General features: G+C 43.3%; 1 protein-coding gene across 5 annotated transcripts in view; it reads right to left on the bottom strand.

Annotated features, from left to right (window-relative positions):
- Positions 1–12,126, bottom strand: part of LMO7 (LIM domain 7) — a 213,336-nt gene extending 201,210 nt beyond the window's left edge. For 4 of the 5 annotated variants that reach the window (XM_065902118.1, XM_065902119.1, XM_065902121.1 and 1 more), the window contains exon 1: positions 11,752–11,946. In XM_065902118.1, the coding sequence (XP_065758190.1) occupies positions 11,752–11,811 (60 nt within the window). In that variant the 5' untranslated portion in view covers positions 11,812–11,946. Of the gene's footprint in view, positions 1–11,751 lie in introns of all 5 variants that reach the window. The other variant, XM_065902117.1, reaches the window with a different exon arrangement.
- Between the last annotated feature and the right edge of the window lie 8,818 nt (positions 12,127–20,944).

Here is a 20,944-nt window from a genome sequence, read left to right as displayed (position 1 = left end):
CAATGTCAGGGTCAAGAATATATATGTGGAGGCTATCAGCACACAGAAGGTGTACAAAGCTATGGATCCGATAATACCCGCAAGGGAGAGGTTGTAGACAAAGAAGAGATGACGCGGAAAGATGAATGAACCCCAGGACAGTCTAATATTTACTTAGTGAATTAGGAATCTACAAAGGAAAACCAGAAACACCAAGTAAAATGGGAGAAAAACCCAGAGGGCAATTGCAGAAAATGTTGCAAGCAGCAAGGTGTGGTCAACTATGTCTGATGCTACTGATAGATGGACGATATTTTTTTACAGGCAACAGGGTAAAATTCCAAGTTGATCAAAAAACAGCACTCAAGAAGTAAAGGCAAAAATGCTTGTTTATTTTCTCCTTCCCCAGATAGAATGAGACTTTAACATGAAAAAGAATTCCAGAATCAAACTTTGTTGTTACAAGGTTGGTAACAACTGCCCTTCCTTTCAATATTATGAAATGGTGCTATAATAAAATAAATCGGGTATTCCCTTCCCAGCTCAGACACCTAAGTCAAATTTAAATCTAGTCAAAAATGTGGACTCTTTTATCATGATCTATGCTTCAGTCCCTACAAGTCTAAAACGTTAACTAGAAAGTGTCCTCATCAAAGGGCATCCCAGGTAGCTCAGTGGGTCAAGAATCCGCCTGCAATGCAGCAGACGCAGGAGACACAGGTTTGATCCCTGGGTCAGAAAAGAGCCTCGGGAGGAGGGCACAGCAACCCACTCAGTATTCTTGCCTGAAGAATCCCATGAACAGAGGAACCTGGTGGACTGTGGTCCCTGGAATCGCAAAGAGCCGGACACAGCTGAAGCAACTGATCACACACACACACACACATGCTCATCAAAAACCACAACATATATCTCAAAGCACTATACAGTAACAGTCTGAACAATTCTTGCTATACCATGGGCTACTTAAAATCAGGAATTATAAAAGAAAAAACTGAGACTTCTGTACATTGTTTAGAGAAGAAACCAGTTAGATATCATTTATCTCCTACTCTAGCTTAAAGTATAACTTCATGTCATGACATAAAAATCTTTCCATTTTTAACACTTTAAAGGGCTTATGAAGCATCTATATACAACAGAAAGCTTCCCTGGTGGCTCAGGGGTAAAGAATCTGCCTGCCAACGCAAGAGACACAGGTTCAATCCCTGGTCCAGGAAGATCCCTTGGAGAAGGAAATGGCAACCCACTCCAGTGTTCTTGTCTGGAAATCCCATGGACAGGGAAGCCTGGTGGGCTATAGTTCATGGGATTGCAAGAGTTGGACACGACTGAACAACAAATAACATACACCAGAACATACAAATCTAAAGTCTGCAATTACTCAAGAGTGTCTATCAGCAATGCTGTAGCTTAAATATTTGATCACGAGTTTTCCAGGCACTAACATCACAAGACAGGACCTGTTGTGTGTGCAGGACTTGTCAGAAACAGAAAGCAGCTAATCTCACAGCTTTAGACAGAATGAAGACTGACAGCCCATTCCCTTCCTGATCTCTAAATCTTTCACCACAATTTACTGACCAGTGGCCTCGTGAACAACACGGTATACTGATTAAGAGTCAGACTGCCTGGTCTCAAATCCCCAACCACCATTTACGAGTTCTAGTGTTTCCTTGAGCAAATTATTTTACCTTTCATCCTTCTTTCTCATCTAAACACACACACACACACACACCCACCCTTGGGAAATAACAGTCCTTCATTATAAGACCATGTAAGTATAATGCTCTAGCCACATGTCTTCCTCGTGATTAAAAAAAAGAAAATAGTGGTGGCTTCAATGGTCAGTTACTCACCTACTCTTCTAAAACCTTCACTAGGAGGCAACCCACCATTCCCTTTAGTCCATTCTGGTGTAGGACTGCTCTTTATTTACAGAAGGTCTTCAAAATATGTGAGCTGAAAGTCTCATTGTGCCCAATTAGCTATTACCAGTTCTGCCCTCTGTGGGTGTGCTCATGTCCGTCTCTTTGTGACCCCACAGACTGTAGCCCGCCAGGCTCCTCTGTCCAGTGGATTTTCTGGGCAAAAATACTGGAGTGGATTGCCGTTTCGTACTCCAGGGGATCGTCCCAACCCAGGGATTGAACTCACGTCTCTTGTGTCTCCTTCAGTGGCAGGCGGATGCTTTACCATCGCGCCACCTGACCCTCTGAGCCCAGAGAAAAACCTTCCTAACCTCTCTCCAGGTACTTAGAGACAGATGTGATGTCTACGGCTGTGCACCACCATCTAAATGCACATAAGCACCAAACTGAGGATCCTGTAATCAGGAATTAGAACCAGGTTTTGAGAAGCCAATTGGGGAGGATTTTACACTTTCTGAAAAAGCTGTTTATGGCGCCATGTGGCAATTGATCTGTAAGTGGCAGAGTGAGTGTGCTCAACCTCTGTTTCAAAGCTGTGCAGAGATGACAGCTATTATCCTTACCAAGAGCTTTGGGTACATCGAGAGTGTTTTTAAAGAAACATACCCAACAATTACCTTCAGCAAGAGTAAACACAGATACACATAATTTATCATTTCCTCTGGCTCAAATACATTACTGACAGTTGACAGGTTTAAGGGGATCTCCAGACATCAATTAAATCAGTCAACCCTTTGATTGGATGCAAAGTTTCATTTGTTTAACAAGCACTTGAGAGCTTTCTGTCCGGGAGTGGAGGCCATGGGGACATGGATACAGGAAATTCAGTCTGCAGACAGTAGCAGATGAAATAGTTAACCTACACTCTATTTTCTCTGAACTAAAGCAGTCTAACTAAAAGGTAATTGTGTTGATGTTGCTTGGTTTTTCTTAACTGACATTCTCAAAAAACCGTGCTTTTCTAAAACTCACATGCTGTTGAGAAGTGATTTAATTTTTTTAAACTTTTTATTTTGTATTGGAGTATAGCCAATTAACAATGTTGTGACAGTTTCAAGTGGACAGCAAAGGGACTCAGTCACAGATAAACATATATCCTTTCTCCCCTAAATTCCCCTCCCATCCAGGCTGCCACATGAGAAGAGATTTTAAAAGGAAGGAGGCAATAAAAAGAGCCAATTAGTCTCAAGGGAAACCCTTGACCACCCAAAGCACCCCTGGCATCCAGAGAGAACAAGCCCTGGAGTACTGCCCCAATGAGTTGAATGAATCGCATACTCCCTACCACACACTCCGGACATTCTCCTCTCTCAGCCTCAGAGAAGCTTTAAGATTTTCTGTGCTTTGCAAATGGCTGAAGCAACATCAAGATGCCCTGCTTCCTCACAATGACAAACTGTTCCATTTGTCATCTAGTAACTGAAGATGAGATGAAGAACTCGACAGGTCTATCTCCAAAGAATCAAAAGTAAAGTAAGACCACCAGGAGATCCTTCCTCAATGGCCCTACCATGCCCATGACCCTAGAGACCCACCTCAGGAGGCCAGGGGCCCTATGAGCCTCTTATGACCTCCTTTGGAGAAGGCAGAACCCTCCTTGTTTCAGCTTCACGCTTCCTCACTGGGAGAAACCCAATGAGCTATCTGGTAGATGGGGCTTCCCTAGCAGCTCAGACGGTAAAAAATCTGTGTGCAATGCAGGAGACCAGGGTTCAATCCCTGGGTCAGGAAGATTCCCTGGAGGAGGGCATGGCAACCCACTCCATTCTCTTGCCTGGAGAATTCCATGGACAGAGGAGCCTGGTGGGCTACAGTCCATGGGGTCACAAAGAGTCGGACACGACTGAGTGACTAACGCCTTCACTTTTTCATTACTGGTTACATAAATATCATTAGTGATCTGAGAAAAAGTAGAACATACATCTTTCATCTATTTACTTAGACGGAAAATGCAAATGACAACTTCAATTCTGGTCAGAATAATGAGAGGTTGGGGCCCCCTACCCCTGCTCATTGCTGCAAATTAGCACAAAGCTTTCAGGGGTAACCTGGTGATGTGTGAAAGAGCAAGTGTTAGTCGCGTTCAGTCGTGTCCGACTCTTTGCGACCCTGTGGACTATGGACCCATAGCTCCTCTGTCCAAGGGATTTTTCCAGGCAAGAATACTGGATTGGACTGCCATTCCCTTCTCCAAGGGATCTCCCTGACCCAGGGATTGAACCCAGGGCTCCCACATTATCAAGAACAAAAAAATCATTCATTGCCTTTGGCTCAGTGAGTTCATTTCTCTAGCTGGCTCAAGAGCACTCTTTTTATGAAAGGTGCAAGCTCCTGTTATTTTTTCCCACTTTAAGAAGAGGTTCATTTCTAGTTTTCAGGATACCGGTACCTTGAAAGGAATCAGGATGACTGATACTGCTAGAATCCTCCCAGTTCCTCAGGAAATACCTTGTCGAATGTGTTTACACTTTCCGGAATCAAGCAATTCTAACAGCATCTCTACCCTGGTTCCTATTTGTGTGAATCAGTTCCTTCCCAAGAGAATTTTGTGAACGCCCTCATCTCTTACCACCCCTCCTACCCTAAGACTCCTCCTTATTTGCTAAATAAAGGTGTATGTTCAAGAAACAGTCAAATGCTGCATAATGAAAAAAAAAAAAAATTGACATCAACACACCTCTTGGCTGCTCATGACTGCCCTGAGCAATCTACGATGCTAGAAATTAGAAGAGTGGAACAGTAAAGACTGATGTGTCCTTCTGAAAGGAAACCTTCCTGAGCTATAAAAATATTTCATAACGTTATTAGGTTGCTGGGCCTGGGCCTAGACGTTTGACCAAAGGTAGATTCTGCAACTCTGGGCTTCCCGGGTGGTGCTAGTGGTAAAGAGACTGCCAGCCAATGCAGAAGACTCTGGAGGAGGACACAGCAATCCACTTCAGTATTCTTGCCTGGAGAATTCCACGGACAGGGGGGCCTGGTGGGCTACATTTACAGGGCTGAAAAGAGTCGGACATGACTGAGTGACTATCACACACATGCACAGCCCAGCAAATACCTGGTGCAAAGTAGGCACATCAAGGGCATTTTTGGATAACAAATGACTGAATGTAAGTCCCTATGAGGGAAACCATCAACCAGAAGGCAGGAGTAGAGTGACCTCACTCAGGAACAGGGTTGGGATAGAAAAGGAAATACTGAATAAACAGGCAAGCACACACTGGCACCCAGAGGAAGGCACATCGCGTAACTGCTCCCAACCAACTGCCAGAGCGAAGAGCTCAGCTTCAGACACTGGGAGAAGGGAAGAATCCCGGTCCTTCAGTTCAGCACAGTTCAGATGCTCAGTTATGTCCGACTCTTTGCCACCCCATGGATCTCAGCAAACCAGGCTTCCCTGCCCATCACCAACTCCCGGAGCTTGCTCAAACTCATGTCCATTGAATTAGTGATGCCATCCAACTATCTCATCCTCTGTCATCCCCTTCTCCTCCTGCCTTCAATATTTCCCAACATCAGGGTCTTTTCCAATGAGTCAGTTCTTTGCATCAGATGGCCAAAATATTGGAGCTTCAGCATCAGTCCTTCCAATGAATAATCAGGACTGATTTCCTTTAGGATGGACTGGTTTGATCTCCTTGCAGTCCAAGGGACTCTCAAAAGTCTTCTCCAACGCCACAGTTCAAAACCATCATTTCTTCAGTGCTCAGCTTTCTTTATGGTCCAACTCTCACATCCATACATGGGTACTGGAAAAACCACAGCTTTGACTAGATAGACCTTTGTTGGCAAAATAATATGCTGTCTAGGTTGGTCATAGCTTTTCTTCCAAGGAGCAAGCATCTTTTAATTTCATGGCTGCAGTCATCACCTGCTGTGATTTTGGAGCCCAAGAAAAGAAAGTCTGTCAGTTTCCATTGTTTCCCCAACTATTTGCAGTGAAGTGATGGGACCGGATGCATGATCTTCGTTTATTAAATGTTGAATTTTAAGCCACCTTTTTCACTCTCCTCTTTCACTTTCATCAAGAGGCTCTTTAGTTCCTCTTCACTTTCTGCCATAAGGGTGGTGTCATCTGCATATCTGAGGTTATTGATATTTCTCCCAGCAATCTTGATTCCAGCATGTGCTTCTTCCAGCCCAGCGTTTCTCATGATGTACTCTGCACATAAGTTAAATAAGCAGGGTGACAATATACAGCCTTGATGTACTCCTTTCCCAATTTGGAACCAGTCCATTGTTCCATGTAAGGTTCTAACTGTTGCTTCTTGACGTGCATACAGATTTCTCAGGAGGCAGGTAAGGTGGTCTGGTATCCCCACCTCTTTAAGAATTTTCCACAGCTCCTTGTGACCCACAGAGTCAAAGGCTTTGGCGTGGTCAGTAAAGTCCAGTCCATGGGTTTTGTTAAAGCCACAGCCTGGGGAATTCCCTGCAAGTCCAGGAGTTAAGACTCTGCCCTTCCAAGGCAGGGGGCGCAGGTTCAATCCCTGGTCAGGGAATTAAGATCCCACATGCCATGCAAAGTGGCAAAAAAAAGAAAAAAAAATTTAAAAAGCCACAGCACTAAGACTGTGCTTTCACTCAACAAACATTTATGGGCACTGAGCGAAATCCTCAAGATAAAATGTTGTTCCCGTCTTCAGTTAGCACCTAGTCTAACATGGAAAAATGGACGTAATCATACCACAGAGTGCAGAAAGAGAGGTCTACACAAGCAACAGAGACGAGGAAGAACTGGGTGGGGTGGAGGCTTGGTAGCTCAGAAAAGGCCCCACACAAAGGTCGACCGTAGATCCCAAGTGTGGGAGATTAAAGAGGTATGATGGGTATAGGTCAACAAGGAATAATGAGTACTCCAATCACAACAGTCTGAAGGTGAGAAAACAGCACCCTGAGCATGGGTAAACACAAGCAAGGATTAGGGAAGACTTTTCATGGGCTTCCCTATTGGCTCAGATGGTTAAGAATCTGCCTACGGTGCAGGAGACCCAGGTTCGATCCCTGGGCCAGTAAAATCCCCTGGAGAAGAGAATGGCTACCCAATTCCATATTCTTGCCTGGGATAGCCCATGGAGAGAGGAGCCTGGGGGCTATGATCCATGGGGTCACAAAGAGTCAGACATGACTGAGCAACTAACACACAACTTCTAAACAGTCAGCACCTCATTCAACTGGCCTAATCACCACTGGAGGCTCCAAGAAGAAAACTGAGGCCTACAGGATTTAAGAAGCTGAGCCACGACTTAAAGATTTAATTTCAAAATGGTGCTTTTTTTCTCTTTTTTCAATTGAGATTTAATTGACATACAGCTTTGTATAGGTGAAAGGTGGATCCCTGAACAATTTGACATATATTGTGAGATGAATAGCACCGTAAGCTTAGTCAACAGCCATCTCTTCAAATAGTTACAGAAAAGCTTTTCCTTGTGATAAAAACATTAAGATTTACTCTTAGCAACTTTCAAATATGCTATATACCAATGTTAATTATAGTTATCCTGAATTGGATGAAAGTGGTCAAAAGGCACAAACTTCTAGTTGTAAGATAAATAAGTTCTGGGGATAAATGTATAAATCTGTGCTCTTAATCTCTATGCTATCTGGTGGTTATGTAAATAGTAATGGACAAAATGAGCAAAAACAAAGACATAAAGCCACAGACCAGACTGTAAAGGGCTGTGGAAGCTACATTTCACAGCTTAATGTATATGCGGACTTTAAAATCTTTTCATGCCTCCACAGAAAACAAAAATCAAAAGCAAGTTATGTTCTGAAAAACTAATTACAGTTTCAACAGCTACAATAAGAACTGCTTTCTAACATTTAAAATTTTAAACAAATTTTTACCACCACAGTCTTTTCAAGTTTAGCATCTGTCCATTGAAACCATATATTATTACCAGAAATGCTTCTATGAACTCAGTTAAGATTTTCATCACTTTACATCCATCTGAAAAGCAACAGTACAAATCATGAGAACCTTTGTTTCGTCTGCAGACAACTCTATGATGCACCGAGGACTCAAGTGCACTCAGCAAATCTTTTCACACCAGGCCACAGGTGGGAAACCACCAAAACAAGGGAAATGGCTTAGAGAGCAAAACAGGGAAATCACCTAGGCAAATTATGTAACTATCAGTGGGAGATCCACAGAGTGCAATACTTTGAAAATTTAGCCCTAAATGCAAACAAAAGTGATGACCAGCACACGATCCCTAAAGGACAGAAATGGGCAGGTGGAGAAACAGACCCGCTGGAAGTAACTGGGGAAGGATTCATATTCTGGTGCCAAGCAGGACAATGAGCTCAAGTGGCATCTCTTTGGTCCTTCTACAGGGTGACAGTGATACTGAAAATATCAAACCCAGTGATAACAGGCCTGGCAGGGGAGCAGGAAGGTGTGGGATTAAACTAGCCTGTTCTGCTCCAGTCATAAAAATTACTACCGTGTTTAAACCTCACCCTAGATAGAAACATGAAAGTCACAGACTGGAAATGGGTAACCAACCAATGCAGTGAGCAATAATGTTCATTTTCAATCTCATTGGTATTTTGTCTGTTTATTACAGGTTTTTTAATGCTTCCCCCCTGCCCCAAACAGAAAGACAGAGGCAACTATTTGGTACAGAAAATTAAAAGGTGCTGCAGAAAAGGACTAAAATTAGAGGGTCTGGGCTGCATTTTCTACCACTTCCTCTCCCACTCCATGACCTTGCTAGAATCAAGCTTCCCCTTTGCCATTTCCTTCAAACCATTACGTTATTTGGCTTTCAACGACTGTTTAATCATAAACTAGCTCGCTACATTATTAATATTCCAAACTGCATTTTCAACCAGATAATAATCCAATATCATGATGGTGAATTATCTTAGAAGGTTATGTTCCTAATTTGTTTTTATTTCAAATATGAAACTAAGCAGAAGTATATATATACTTTTAAATAGCAAGGAACAATTTGAAATAAAGATTCATAAAATGACAACAACTGGCAAAATAACAAGCACTAGTCCTCACCTTACCCCTTCTCCTCTTCCCCAAAACAAAAATGATTTTAATTTTGGTTGCGGAAGTAATACATTAGATATTGAAAATCGCTGATGGGAGCAAGGAAATGGCAAGGGCATACCAGCATGGACTCTGGTCATCTTTCAAAAATTCACAAGGTTATTGGAGTCTTTTGACCTTGGGCTAGTCAAAGCTGCAGCTGAAAAGGTAGCTAATTAGGTCATATCACATACAACACATATAATATGTATATTATAGTACTGTTGTTGCTGTTTAGTCGCTAAGTCATGTCTAACTCTTCTGCAACTCCTTGGACTGCAGTCCACCAGGCTCCTCTGTCCATGGGATTTCCCAGGCAAGAATACTGGAGTGAGTTGCCCCTTCCTCCTCCAGAGGATCAAACCTCTGTCTCCTGCACCGGCAGCAGATTCTTTACCACTGAACCACGAGGGAAGTCCACTATATGATAGCATATAATATGTCAAGGATATATTTATTTGTGTTTTATATGTATATATACATAAATGCATGTATATGGCATAATCTACATAATATAATACATATGTTCATATGTGTGCATTATGTATATACACATAAAACATGCATATATATGAATGAAACATTTATGCTTCAGGGTATGTAAAGTATAACAGAAATGGAAAAACAGCAAGAATATTAGTCAGCAGGAGAAAGATTTACACTATACTCTTCCTCGCTTTCCAAAATACTTTATATACTTTGCAACCAATATTTTATTTTCAAATTAGGGATTCTCAGAGTTAAGATGTTGTGGCAATGAGACAGTCACTCATCCTGCTTCTTTTGGCAAGAGCAATATTTTAAAATATGTGCTCTGGTTGTAAAGACAAAGCTAAGAGGGATACATTCGGACACTAACTGAAGACATACATAAACCCAGCACCGAACACTAAGCTGTCACGTGGAAGTCCCCAGTACACCAAAAGTATAGGTGGATATGTAAATTATTCACATATCTTCAGTGAATGTACTGCCTTGCTCCCTGGGGCACTAGCAAAAGAAGTCAATTTTAATTTCCTAAGAGTTAACCACATTCAAATTCTAAGGCAAAGCCTTTAAAAAGGTTCTGCTAATGAGGAACAAAACACTTTACAAAGTTACCAAATCATTGCTGACAAACACTTTTGGGAGAGTGGGATAGGGGTTAGGGAGATGAGCATATTCACCATGTACATGAGATACCTTTTATCACAACACATCACCCCAAAGTTTATTACAAATTTCTCACAGAAATCTTATCCAATTACAAGCAAGTTATCACCAAAACAGGAATGTTGCGATCTGGAAATCTGCACGCTAAAAAGGAAAGGATGTGAAATCATCAATAATCACAGATTCCCTTAAGCAAACGCTGAACCTGCAGGTGCAACCTCCACCCTGGAGCCCTGTCTGACCAAAAATGTATCCCATAGTTATTCCCTTCTCCCTCTCCACATCCCCAACACTCAAACACAGAAGCGCAAGTTTAACTTCTAAAATTATGCAGTACACATACTGCTAATGGAAAATTACCTTTGGAAGGCTTGACTTGTCAAGGTTTATGAATGGGGGAAGTTACTTCTCTTAACTACATTGCTGGAATTTTTCCACTCTCATTTCAACTCAGAATACAGTGTTTATGCTTCTCCCAACCTCCCCATGCCCTCGCCTCACACCTTTAGGTCACCTTCAAACCAGCTCAAAGTTTCAGTACAAAAAAATGGCAAAGCTAATTTCTTAGATGCCCCCCACCCACTGGCTAGGTGGTAGAGATACATTCACTTTCCTTTAGTGTGAAAACCGTAACATTTAAAGCTTATTCTTTTTTTCCCACATACATATATTTAATTCTTTAAAAAGAAATGAATTAAGGTACTGTTTGCTTTGGGATTCTTGAATATGCTGTTTTTCCCCAAGGAAAACTCTTTAATCCTAATTTGAATATTTAAATACGTTGAATAGCCCAGCACCTGGTATCAATAACCCCTAAATGACTGCCAAGCTGATAAAGACAACACTTCTCTAACAAGCAGTGGTTCCTGATTTCACATCTGCTCGGAAAACTTCTTCAGCATCTTTATAAAAGTCATCTTTGACATCCAAAAAGATAACGGCTAGAAGACCTGGTGTTAACGTTTCACAGACAGAAGTAACCCTAAGGCGCTGATCCTGGACCTTCCAGGAGACCATCTCCTTTTAAAGGCAAAGACGGGAGTGGAAAATCTCCTTGAGGCATAGCTGGGTAAATAACCACCCTTGAGTGAGTGATTTCAGGAGATCTCAGTCTTATCAATGCCGACAGAGGAAAGCCTACGCGCCCTAACACACACATCCTGAGCTCCGGAAGCTACCTCGGAGAAAGCATCGCTCCAGGGGCGCCACAGGTGTCTTACGGTCCTCCATCCGCCCTCCCACCCGACACACAGTACTGCCCAAGCTGGTGTATTGCAGGCGTTTCCATTTCTAGCCACCTCCGGAAAAAGGCACCCGAGGACCCTGAGCCGTCTCCGCCCTGCAGAGACGTCCGTGGCGTCCTGCCGCGGACGTGGGATGGTCCGCAGGGATGCGCGGTCCCCAAAGCCCGCGGGGCCGTGGCAGAGGCGCTCCGGGGAAACTCGGGGAAACAGTTGTGGGGAGGGCAGCGCTAAGCTTCGCTGGACGTTAGTGATAAGAGACACGGAACTCGGAAAGTCCCCCGAACTACGGCGCGAACCTGCCTGACGCGCCGCGCCCGCGAAGGTCCGGGAGACGGCTGAAAGTCGAGTGGCGGGAGCAGCCAACTCGTGCGGAAAGGAGAGGAGAAAAGGCACTCACCTCCACCCATCGCTGGGCCTCGGCGAACGCCAGGGCGCAATCGGCCTCCGCCTCCTCCATCCCTTCCAGAACTAGGGGGAGAGAGAGGTGGTGGGTGCGCAGAAAGGCGGCGGCGCGGCGCACGACCGGCCCGATGCCCCGGCCTCTCTCCGGCTGCAAGACGCCGGGCACGTCGTCTCTTTCCCTTTGTTGCGAAGTTGTTGAAACTTCGGCAAAGTTTCGAACCACAAGAACTTGAAGACGTGGCTTTCTCCAAACTCCCGAAAACGCCGCGGGGACCGGACAGAGCGCGGGAGGCGGGGAGGGCGACCGGAGGAGGCGCGCGGCACCAGACCCGAAGGCTGTTTCGACTTCAAAAGTCGCAGCGCGGCCGCCGCCCTCCCGGAATGCCCCGCCCCGGCCCACCCCGCGGCCGCCCAGTCGCCGCTTCCGTACCCCCTCCGCTCCCCCACCCCCACGGCGCCCCGGGGCTCCCGGCCGCAGCCGCCTTTGCGGTCGGACAGTCTGGGCTAGGGGATGCCACCGTCCTCCCGGAGGCCGTGGCCCGGGCCACGCTCCCGCTCCCGCGCCGCCCGCCGGACCGCGGGCCCCCAGCCTGCCCCCGGAGGGGAGGCGCCCCCGCGCCCGCATCCTGTCCGCATCCTTCTCGCCTCCGCCCGCCTGGCCGCCTTCCCTCTCCCGGGGCCCCGGGAAGCGGCGCCCCCACCGCTCGCGGCCGCCCGGCCCGCCTGACATACCAGGAATAGCTGCACACAATTGCACCTTTCCCGGCCAAGAGACGTCCCCCGCGGTGGAGCTCGGCCCGGCCAGCCGCCCTCACCTGCTCCCGCTCCGGCCGAGCCCGCCGCGCGCCCGCCCCGCCGCCAGGTGCGGACAGCCCCTCTCCCGGTCTCCGCCCCCTTCCGTGGCCCGGGCCCTCCTGGCGGCAGGTGAGGGTACTGGCCTAGGCACGTGCGGCCCACTGCCCCCAGCCTGGGCCCTCCCAGCTCCGCTCGGCTTCCAGGTGGGCGAGGAGGAAGGTACTTGCCACTCCAGCCCTCCGCGAAGGGTCCGAGGGGAAAAGAAAGTCAGCCCCTACCCTGAGCGTCAAACGCGCCACCCTGCGTGGTTAGGGAACACGCCCGGAGCAGTAAGGTGATGCGTCATTCACCATCCGCAGGGGCCCTGGGTAGGTGCTCTGGTCTGGAGGGTAGGAGGCTCAAAGGCTGGCTTATGTGGATTCTTTTCATACTCAAATCAGATCTCCCGAAAGGAACCTGCTTATCTAGGCTCCCTGGAACCTCACTTCAAGCTACTGAAGCCCTATCCCGGCCACACACTGATGGTGTCACGGCTGGAAGACGATCAGGATGAGTTCTCACTTCAGTGGAGGAAACAATCCTTTTTATTTTTCTTCCTGGTGAATCGTTTACTCTATATAATGATAAGCGACCTCAAAGAACAAAGAGACTAGCATAATGAATAACTAAAATCTATTTTTGCCTTATTTACTTCATCACCTTTCCTACTGAAGATATATTTCTTACTTAAAGAGAGAATTATATTTCACCCATAGATAGCATAATAGACATCTAGTTCTTTAAAGAACACTTTTCTGCGTATTATCATTTTCACACTTAGCTAAAGCTAACCATAATCACTTAGTATTAATCTACACCCAGTCCAGACTCAAATTTCTCCAATGGATTCCAAAATGTCTTTTTACCGCTGACTTAGACCAGAACCCAAACAATAGCCACATACTGCTTTTGGTTACATCTTTAGTTTTTTAGCCTAGAATAGCTTTTTACTTCTCTCCCACTCCACCATCCACCCCCTGTTTTAGAAGGGCATTGCCTTAAGGAAACCAGTCAGCCTTCTAGTTTTTTCTGATGGCTCTTTTTTGGGTGTCTTCACAATATTTCTCTTCCCTCAGTATTTCCTGTTACCTAGACATTAGACCGAAAGGCGGGATTAAACTCATTTACTCTTTTGAATGAAGATTTCACCAGCATCCTTCCAGATTTGGGTGACTTCTAGAGGATGATGTTTATTTGTTCTGTTTATTTTCATCCAGCCTTTTTTTTACTGGCATTGTCTGTAATCAGTGGGTCTGTCTAGAAGAGTTCACCAGTTGTTCCTGCTAAAGTGAAAAACCATTGGCTGGATCATCTCCTTGCCTCCTGACAACACCATGATCAGGACAAACCCAAAATGAGGATGAAAGGACTAAAAAAACTAGAAGGAAATGTCTTTCTGGCTACTTAAGACCTTGGCCAAAAAGTTCATTTGGGTTTTTTCATAATATCTTATGGAAAGACCCAAATAAACTTTTAGCCAACCCAATACTAAATATTTAGCAAGTACCTTATATATGCAATGTGCTGTGTATCATAAGTGATACAAAAATTTTAGACAGTGAATCCTATGGACTTCCAAACCAACAGAAAGACACACATTCTGCAAGCTTCATGAGAATTACTATTACTATAGTTATACATATATATGTATATAAGTATATATATATATGTGTGTGTGTGTGTGTATATATATATATATATATATATATATATATTTATATATTATGCCACTTAAAGCTACTGCTATGTCAGTTGACTTTCAGTGATGGGGGAAGCAGCCCAGGATGGCAAGAAGTGCACAAGCTTGGGAATCTAAATGACTGAGGTTACCAAGTTACCAAATTCTCTGAGCTTCAATTTGCTCACCTGAAAATGTGATGAGAATAACCACTTCAAATGTTTCTTGTGAGAATTAAAATTATGATGGTGTATGTAAAAGCCCAGGGCATTGCTTGGCATTGAGTGGGCACTTAATAAATGATTATTATTTCCCATTCATCTCTATTAGTAGTGTGTCAAATATGGATTTTTCCTAATAAGTGGGAATTTCATTTGTTTACTCAAATACTCACATGGGAAGAGCTATAGGGTACTGCAAATTCTGTTTCAAGTCAACTCAGGCACCAGCCATTTCTGTCTCTTTAATGTTGCAAATTTGCAATTCAGAAGACCCAAATCCAATTCTTTGCCTTCTGTCATCAGTGTTTTATCCTTCTGGAGTAGTTTATACAGCTCTAGAGAGAAAGGTAACCTGCCTTAGGACTTAAAAATACAATTCATAATGACAAAACATCATAAATATTTTTTTCCAACAGTATTTGGAGTACCTTTCAATATTTAAAAACACGAAAGACTAAATTGTCATGTTCTTATACATTAGTGAGGAAATGAACTGTTGATAGGAGAAAGTGACCATGTTTCTGGAAGGTAATTTGGCAATAGATATTAAAAGATTTTAAAACAGGCTTGCTCTACTGCAGCAATTCTACTTCTGAGAATTTATCCTAAGGATATGGGTGAAGATACATGACTAAAAGGCGCATCCTCAGTGGACATGTAGAGGCACTAGCCAAATCTCTCTTTAGAAATCCACCTCGGCTGCAGAGCTCAGCCTCACCTGAGGCCATGCCCACTGAAAGTGGCCCCAGGGACTTGAAGTCATAAAAAGTTCAGTCATTTCCACCCAATTCGGGACAACTCTGATGAGCCCTTTCTATATAAGTGAGGTCTATTGAGGCTGTCAGCCTGTGTCAGAGTTCAACTTCTCCCTCACCCATCCCTGCTCCTTCCCTCTTCACTTCGCTGGAGTCAGTCCTGGATAACTATCTTATGCTTCAAATTGCATTTCTGTCTGTTTCTGGAGGACTCAACCTGTGATGGCATTGTGCATGATTTGTTAGAAATGAGATCCTCAAAGCAATCTAAACAATAGGGATGGTGGAACAAATTATGGTTTTTCCATAGAATGAGATATTGTGCAGTCAGTAAAAATGTAAAAGGATAGCTAGCCCATGACACAGCTGCTAAGTCGCTTCAGTCGTGTCTGACTCTGTGTGACCCCATAGATGGCAGCCCACCAGGCTCCACAGTCCCTGGGATTCTCCAGGCAAGAACACTGGAGTGGGTTGCCATTTCCTTCTCCAGTGCATGAAAGTGAAAAGTGAAAGTGAAGTCGCTCAGTCGTGTCCAACTCCTCGAGACCCCATGGACTACAGCCTACCAGGCTCTTCCATCCATGGGATTTTCCAGGCAAGAGTACTGGAGTGGGTTGCCATTGCCTTCTCCGCCATGACACAGAGGGATGTTTAAAAATATATTACAATGGATACATGGATATGTATGACTAGGTCACACCTGGAACTATCACAATATTGTTAATTGGCTAGACTCCAGCATAAAATAAATAATAAAAAAGAAATATATGCTTATGAAATATATATATATATTACAAAGTGGGGGAAAGTCATCTATAAAGGAATCAAATTTGTGATTGTATTTTTCTTTTTTCTCTTTTTTATTTTTTAAATTATGAAAATATAGTAACACATTTATAGGAGACTTGGAAAACACAGAACAAAGTTACATATAGTTCCACTATAAATTTCAATTTTTTAAGTAGAGAAATTAAGATTTTTAGTTGGAGTTTCATTATCAAACTCTCAAAACTTATTAGAATGAATATACAGAAAAATAGAAGGATATAGGAGACCTGAAAAGCATTATGAACCAATTCAATATAATAAAAAGAATCTGCCTGCAATGCAAGAGACCCGAGTTCGATCACTGAGTTGGGAGGATACCCAGCAGAAGGAAATGGCAACCCACTCCATTATTCTTACCTGGAGAATTCCATGGACAGAGGAGCCTGGTGAGCTACAATCCACAGGGTCACAAAGAGTTGGACACGACTAAACGACTAACACACAAGATTTATACAACTTTCACAGAACAGTAGGGTACAAATTCTATTCAAGCTCCCATACACTGTAAACTAGTAGACAATGGAACATATCCAAGGACATAAAACCAGGCGCAAAAAATTCATGGTCTAAAGGTATTGAAATCATACCTTTAGATGATTCACATTTAAAGGTATGACTTAGATGTGATTTAGATTTAGATTCACATTGTATCTTTAGATGACTCACATGAGTCTGTTTTCTTATGTGATTGCATTTTCTTTTGTGATTTTCTGTTTTCTTATGTGATTGCATTCTGTGTGTAATTTTTCCACACAGAATAATTTGGAAGAAACCCCACCACCTAAAAAATAGGAGTTTCCTGATGGCCTAGCAGTTAGGATTGCCTAGTGGTTAGGATTGTCTAGTGGTTAGGATTGCCAGCTTTCAGTGATGTGACCCAGGTTTAGTCCTTGGTTGGTGAACTGAGATCTGGCAAGCCACTCAGCACAGCCAAAAAAAAACCTCCACCCAAAGTTTAATGCTGGCATTTCTGAATAGAGATTTCATACTTATCTCTCTTCTACAATTTTCTGGCAAGAGGCATGTATGTTGTTGCTCAGTTGCTCGGTCGTATCCGACTCCTTTGGACCCCATGGACTGCAGCATACCAGGCATCCCTGTCCTTCACCATCTCCCGAAGCTTGCACAGATTCATGCCCATTCTGTCAGTGATGCCGTCCAACCATCTTATACTCTGTCGTCCCCTTCTCCTCCTGCCTTCATCAGGGTCTTTTCTAATGAGTCGACTCTTCGTATCCAAAGTATTGGAGCTTCAGCTTCAGCATTAATCCTTCCAATGAATATTCAGGACTGATTTCCTTCAGGATTGACTGGTTTGATCTCCTTGCAGGCCAAGGAACTCTCAAGAGCCTTCTCCAACATCACGGTTCAAAAGCATCAATTCTTCAGCAGTAGAGACATATAAACTACTTTTACAAATGAAAACATTTGTCTGACACAAGGATTTTCCAAAACTGACTTTCTGTCTCATCCCACAGGCTTCCCCCTGCTTTCCCTGACTTGTAGATGGTGCCAGACCTGAAATCTGGAGGTCATGCTGGACTTCCTCATCTCTCACCTCCACCTCTGCCCCATCCCCAGTCCTGTCCTTGCTGTCTCCTCAATAGCACTCCAATTGGCCCCTCTTCCCCATTCTCATTTGCACTTTAGTCCATTAGCTCTCAGCTAGCATTCAGGAAGTGTATGACCTTTCTAAAATTCGGTCTTATCATGCCATCCTATTAATTCCTCCTTCTGGGACTCCCAGTTGCCAGCTTAGGGGCCATCTTGATGGTTGCCATCACATCAGCATCATTGGGGAGTTGCTACTGCCCTCTTTTCTAACCATGTGTCCTGACCCATGTTTTTCTCTTTGTGAGAAATGTGCCTTTCTCCCTTCCTTTTCCTGCCTTTCTCCTACATATTCTTCCAGGCTCAACTCAGACCTCTTCCTTCTGAGAATCCTTCCAAAAACCTGAGCAGATCATCCTGGGCTACATTAGGTGCCCCTTCTTTATGTCATCATAGCCCCTTCTATCACAAGGTTGAACAGTAATTCTGTGTTTTGAAAAAAGGGAGGAACCCAAGAGCACTGGGCTGAACAATGCCTGGGGCGAAGATTGTAAGAATGAAGGGACTCTGTGGCTGGAAATTCTTGCAAGAAGAGACAGGTATAGTAGAAACTCTTCTAACAAAATAACCGAGCTTTGTATTCCAGCTGGGTATGTTTCATAAAAATGTCACCTGTTTTCGTCATAGAACCATGAGTAACTTAGGTGTGCCTGACTCTGCCTGACATGTATCTGGTTTTCAACAATTGTTTATTGACTGGTGTGGGGGGGGGAGGGTATAAAATATATAACTCTTAATGCACAGAAGTAATCAAACATTAATAGGATCAGAATAGAAAATACCAATGATTACTAAAGCTTATCTAACTTTTTTTTTTTCAGTAGGATTTCTCAACAGGTATACAACTGAGAATCTGGGCTGGATAATTCTCTGTCATAAGGGATTGTTTTGTGTATGATAGGATATCAGCAGCATCCCTGGCCTCCACCCACTAAGTGGTGGTATTGCCCCTGTAGACGTGCCCATCAGAAACATCTCCAGACATTGTTAATGTCTCCTGGGGGGGCACCACCACCAGCTGAGAACCACCTCTCTATAGGGAGAGACTGATTTTGTCAGTTAGTGCTTTGGTTCAGTAGATGGGCAACTCAGGCCCAAGTGTTCTGAAGCAAGTGGGTGGGGTCGAGTAGAGAGGAGTCAGATGAACTGGGGGAAAGGGTGTTAACTCTGTGCTATGCAAGAGAAAGGGGCATGGGAGCGCTGGGCTGAACGATGCCTGGGGCAAAGATCCTAAGAATGAAGGGACCTTGTGGCTGGAAATTATTGCAAGAAGAGACAGGTACAGCGGGAACACTTCTAATAAAATAACTGAGCTTTGTATCCTGGTTGGATAAGTTTCATAAAGATGTCAGCCCTTACAGGTTCAGATAGCCAACATTCAAATTGCAGGTATATTTCTCATGCTTATAAAACACTTTTATTAACAGGAAGAATCACTCCTGGAAGGTAGATGAAAAAAACATATTAAATATGATGAAATCTTCTCTGTTTGCAGATGATACGTTCTTACACAGAGATGATTCTAAAAAATCCACTAAAAAGCTTAGAACTAATAAAATAATTCAGTAAAGCTGTGGATACAAAACCAACATAGAAAAGTCGTTTGCATGTCTATACACTAACCACAAACTATCTGAAAAAGAAAACAATTCTATTTATAAAAGAATAAAGTACTTAGATATAGCCAAGGAGGTAAAATAGCTCTGTACTGAAATTTACAAGAAGCTGATGAAAGAAATTAGAGAAGACACAAATTCTAAATGAAAAGATATCCAGTGATCATGGATTAAAGTGAAAGTCTCTCAGTCGTGACTGACTCTTCACGACCCCATGGACTATGCAGTCCATGGAATTCTTTCGGCCAGAATATTGGAGTGGATGGCCTTTCTCATGGATTAAAGAATTATTACTGTGAAAGGTTAATACCACTCAAAGTGACCTATATAGATTCAGTGCAATCCCTATTAAAATCCCAATGGCATTTTCCACATCAATAGAAAAAACAATCCTAAAAATTTGTACAGAACCACAAAAGATCCTTCATCATCAAAGCAGTCTCAAGAAAGAAGAGCAAAGCTGGAGGTATCACACTTCCTGATTTCAGATTTTATTACAAAGCTATAGTCATTAAAATAGAATGATACTAGCACAGAAACAGACACATAGAACAATGGAAGAGAATCAAGAGCCCTGAAATAAACTTACAAACATATAGTCAAGCAATATTTGACAAGGGAGCCAAGAGGACTCATTGGGAAGGTAGACTCACTTCAATAAATTGTGTCAGAAAAACTAGATAGTCACATGTTAAAGAATGAAATTGGAGCCCTATTCTATACACAAAAATTAACAGGAAATAAATGAATTGTAATGCCAGGAGCCATGAAACGCCTAGAAGAATAAATAGAGAGAAAGCTGCCTGACATTGGTCTTGGCAATGATTTTTGGATGACACCAAAAGTACAGGCAAGAAAAGCGAAAATAAGCAAGTGGGACGGGACTTCTCTGATGGTCCAGTGGTTAGGACTTTAAGCAAGTGGGACTACATCAAACTGAAAAGCTTCCGCATGGCAAAGGAAACCGTCAGCAAAATTAAAAGGTAAGCTACAGAATAGGGAAAATATTGACAAACCATCTATTTGATAAGGGGTTAATATCTAAAATATATAAGGCATGCATCTAGCATACACACAAAATTCTAATTTAAAGAAAGGACAGTTTTCTGAAGAAGACATACAAATGGCCAACAGACACACAAAAAGATACTCATAATCACTAACCTTCAGGAAATGTATGTCAAAGTCACAGTGACAGTACACTTGTTACAATGGCCATTATCAAAAAGACGAGACAAGTGTTGGCAAGAATGTGAGGGAAAGGGAACCCTGTACACTCCTGGCGGGAATGGAAATCGATACAGCTACATGTGGGAAATAGTATGGTGGTTCCTCAAAAAATTCAAAACAGGACTACCATACAGTCCAGTAATTCCACTTCTGAATGTGTATTTTCAAGAAATGAAACCACTCTCTGGAAGAGTAACCTTCATGTTCCTGGCCGCATCATTCACAATAGCCAAGAAGTGAAAACAACCGAAATGTCTATTGGCAGTTAAGTAGATGAAGAAAAAATATACATATAATCTTAAAAAGCCAAACTCATAGAAATAGAGACTAGAACGGTTATTGCCAGGGCAGAGGCTGGTGGAAATGGGGAGATATTGGTCAAGGGATACAGACTTCCGGATTTAAGATGAATGAG

This window comes from Muntiacus reevesi, chromosome 11 (genome assembly GCF_963930625.1).
Source record: "Muntiacus reevesi chromosome 11, mMunRee1.1, whole genome shotgun sequence".
NCBI classification, from domain to species: domain Eukaryota; kingdom Metazoa; phylum Chordata; class Mammalia; order Artiodactyla; family Cervidae; genus Muntiacus; species Muntiacus reevesi.
Note: the sequence above shows the minus strand (reverse complement) of the source record. Positions and strands in the feature narration are given on the sequence as shown.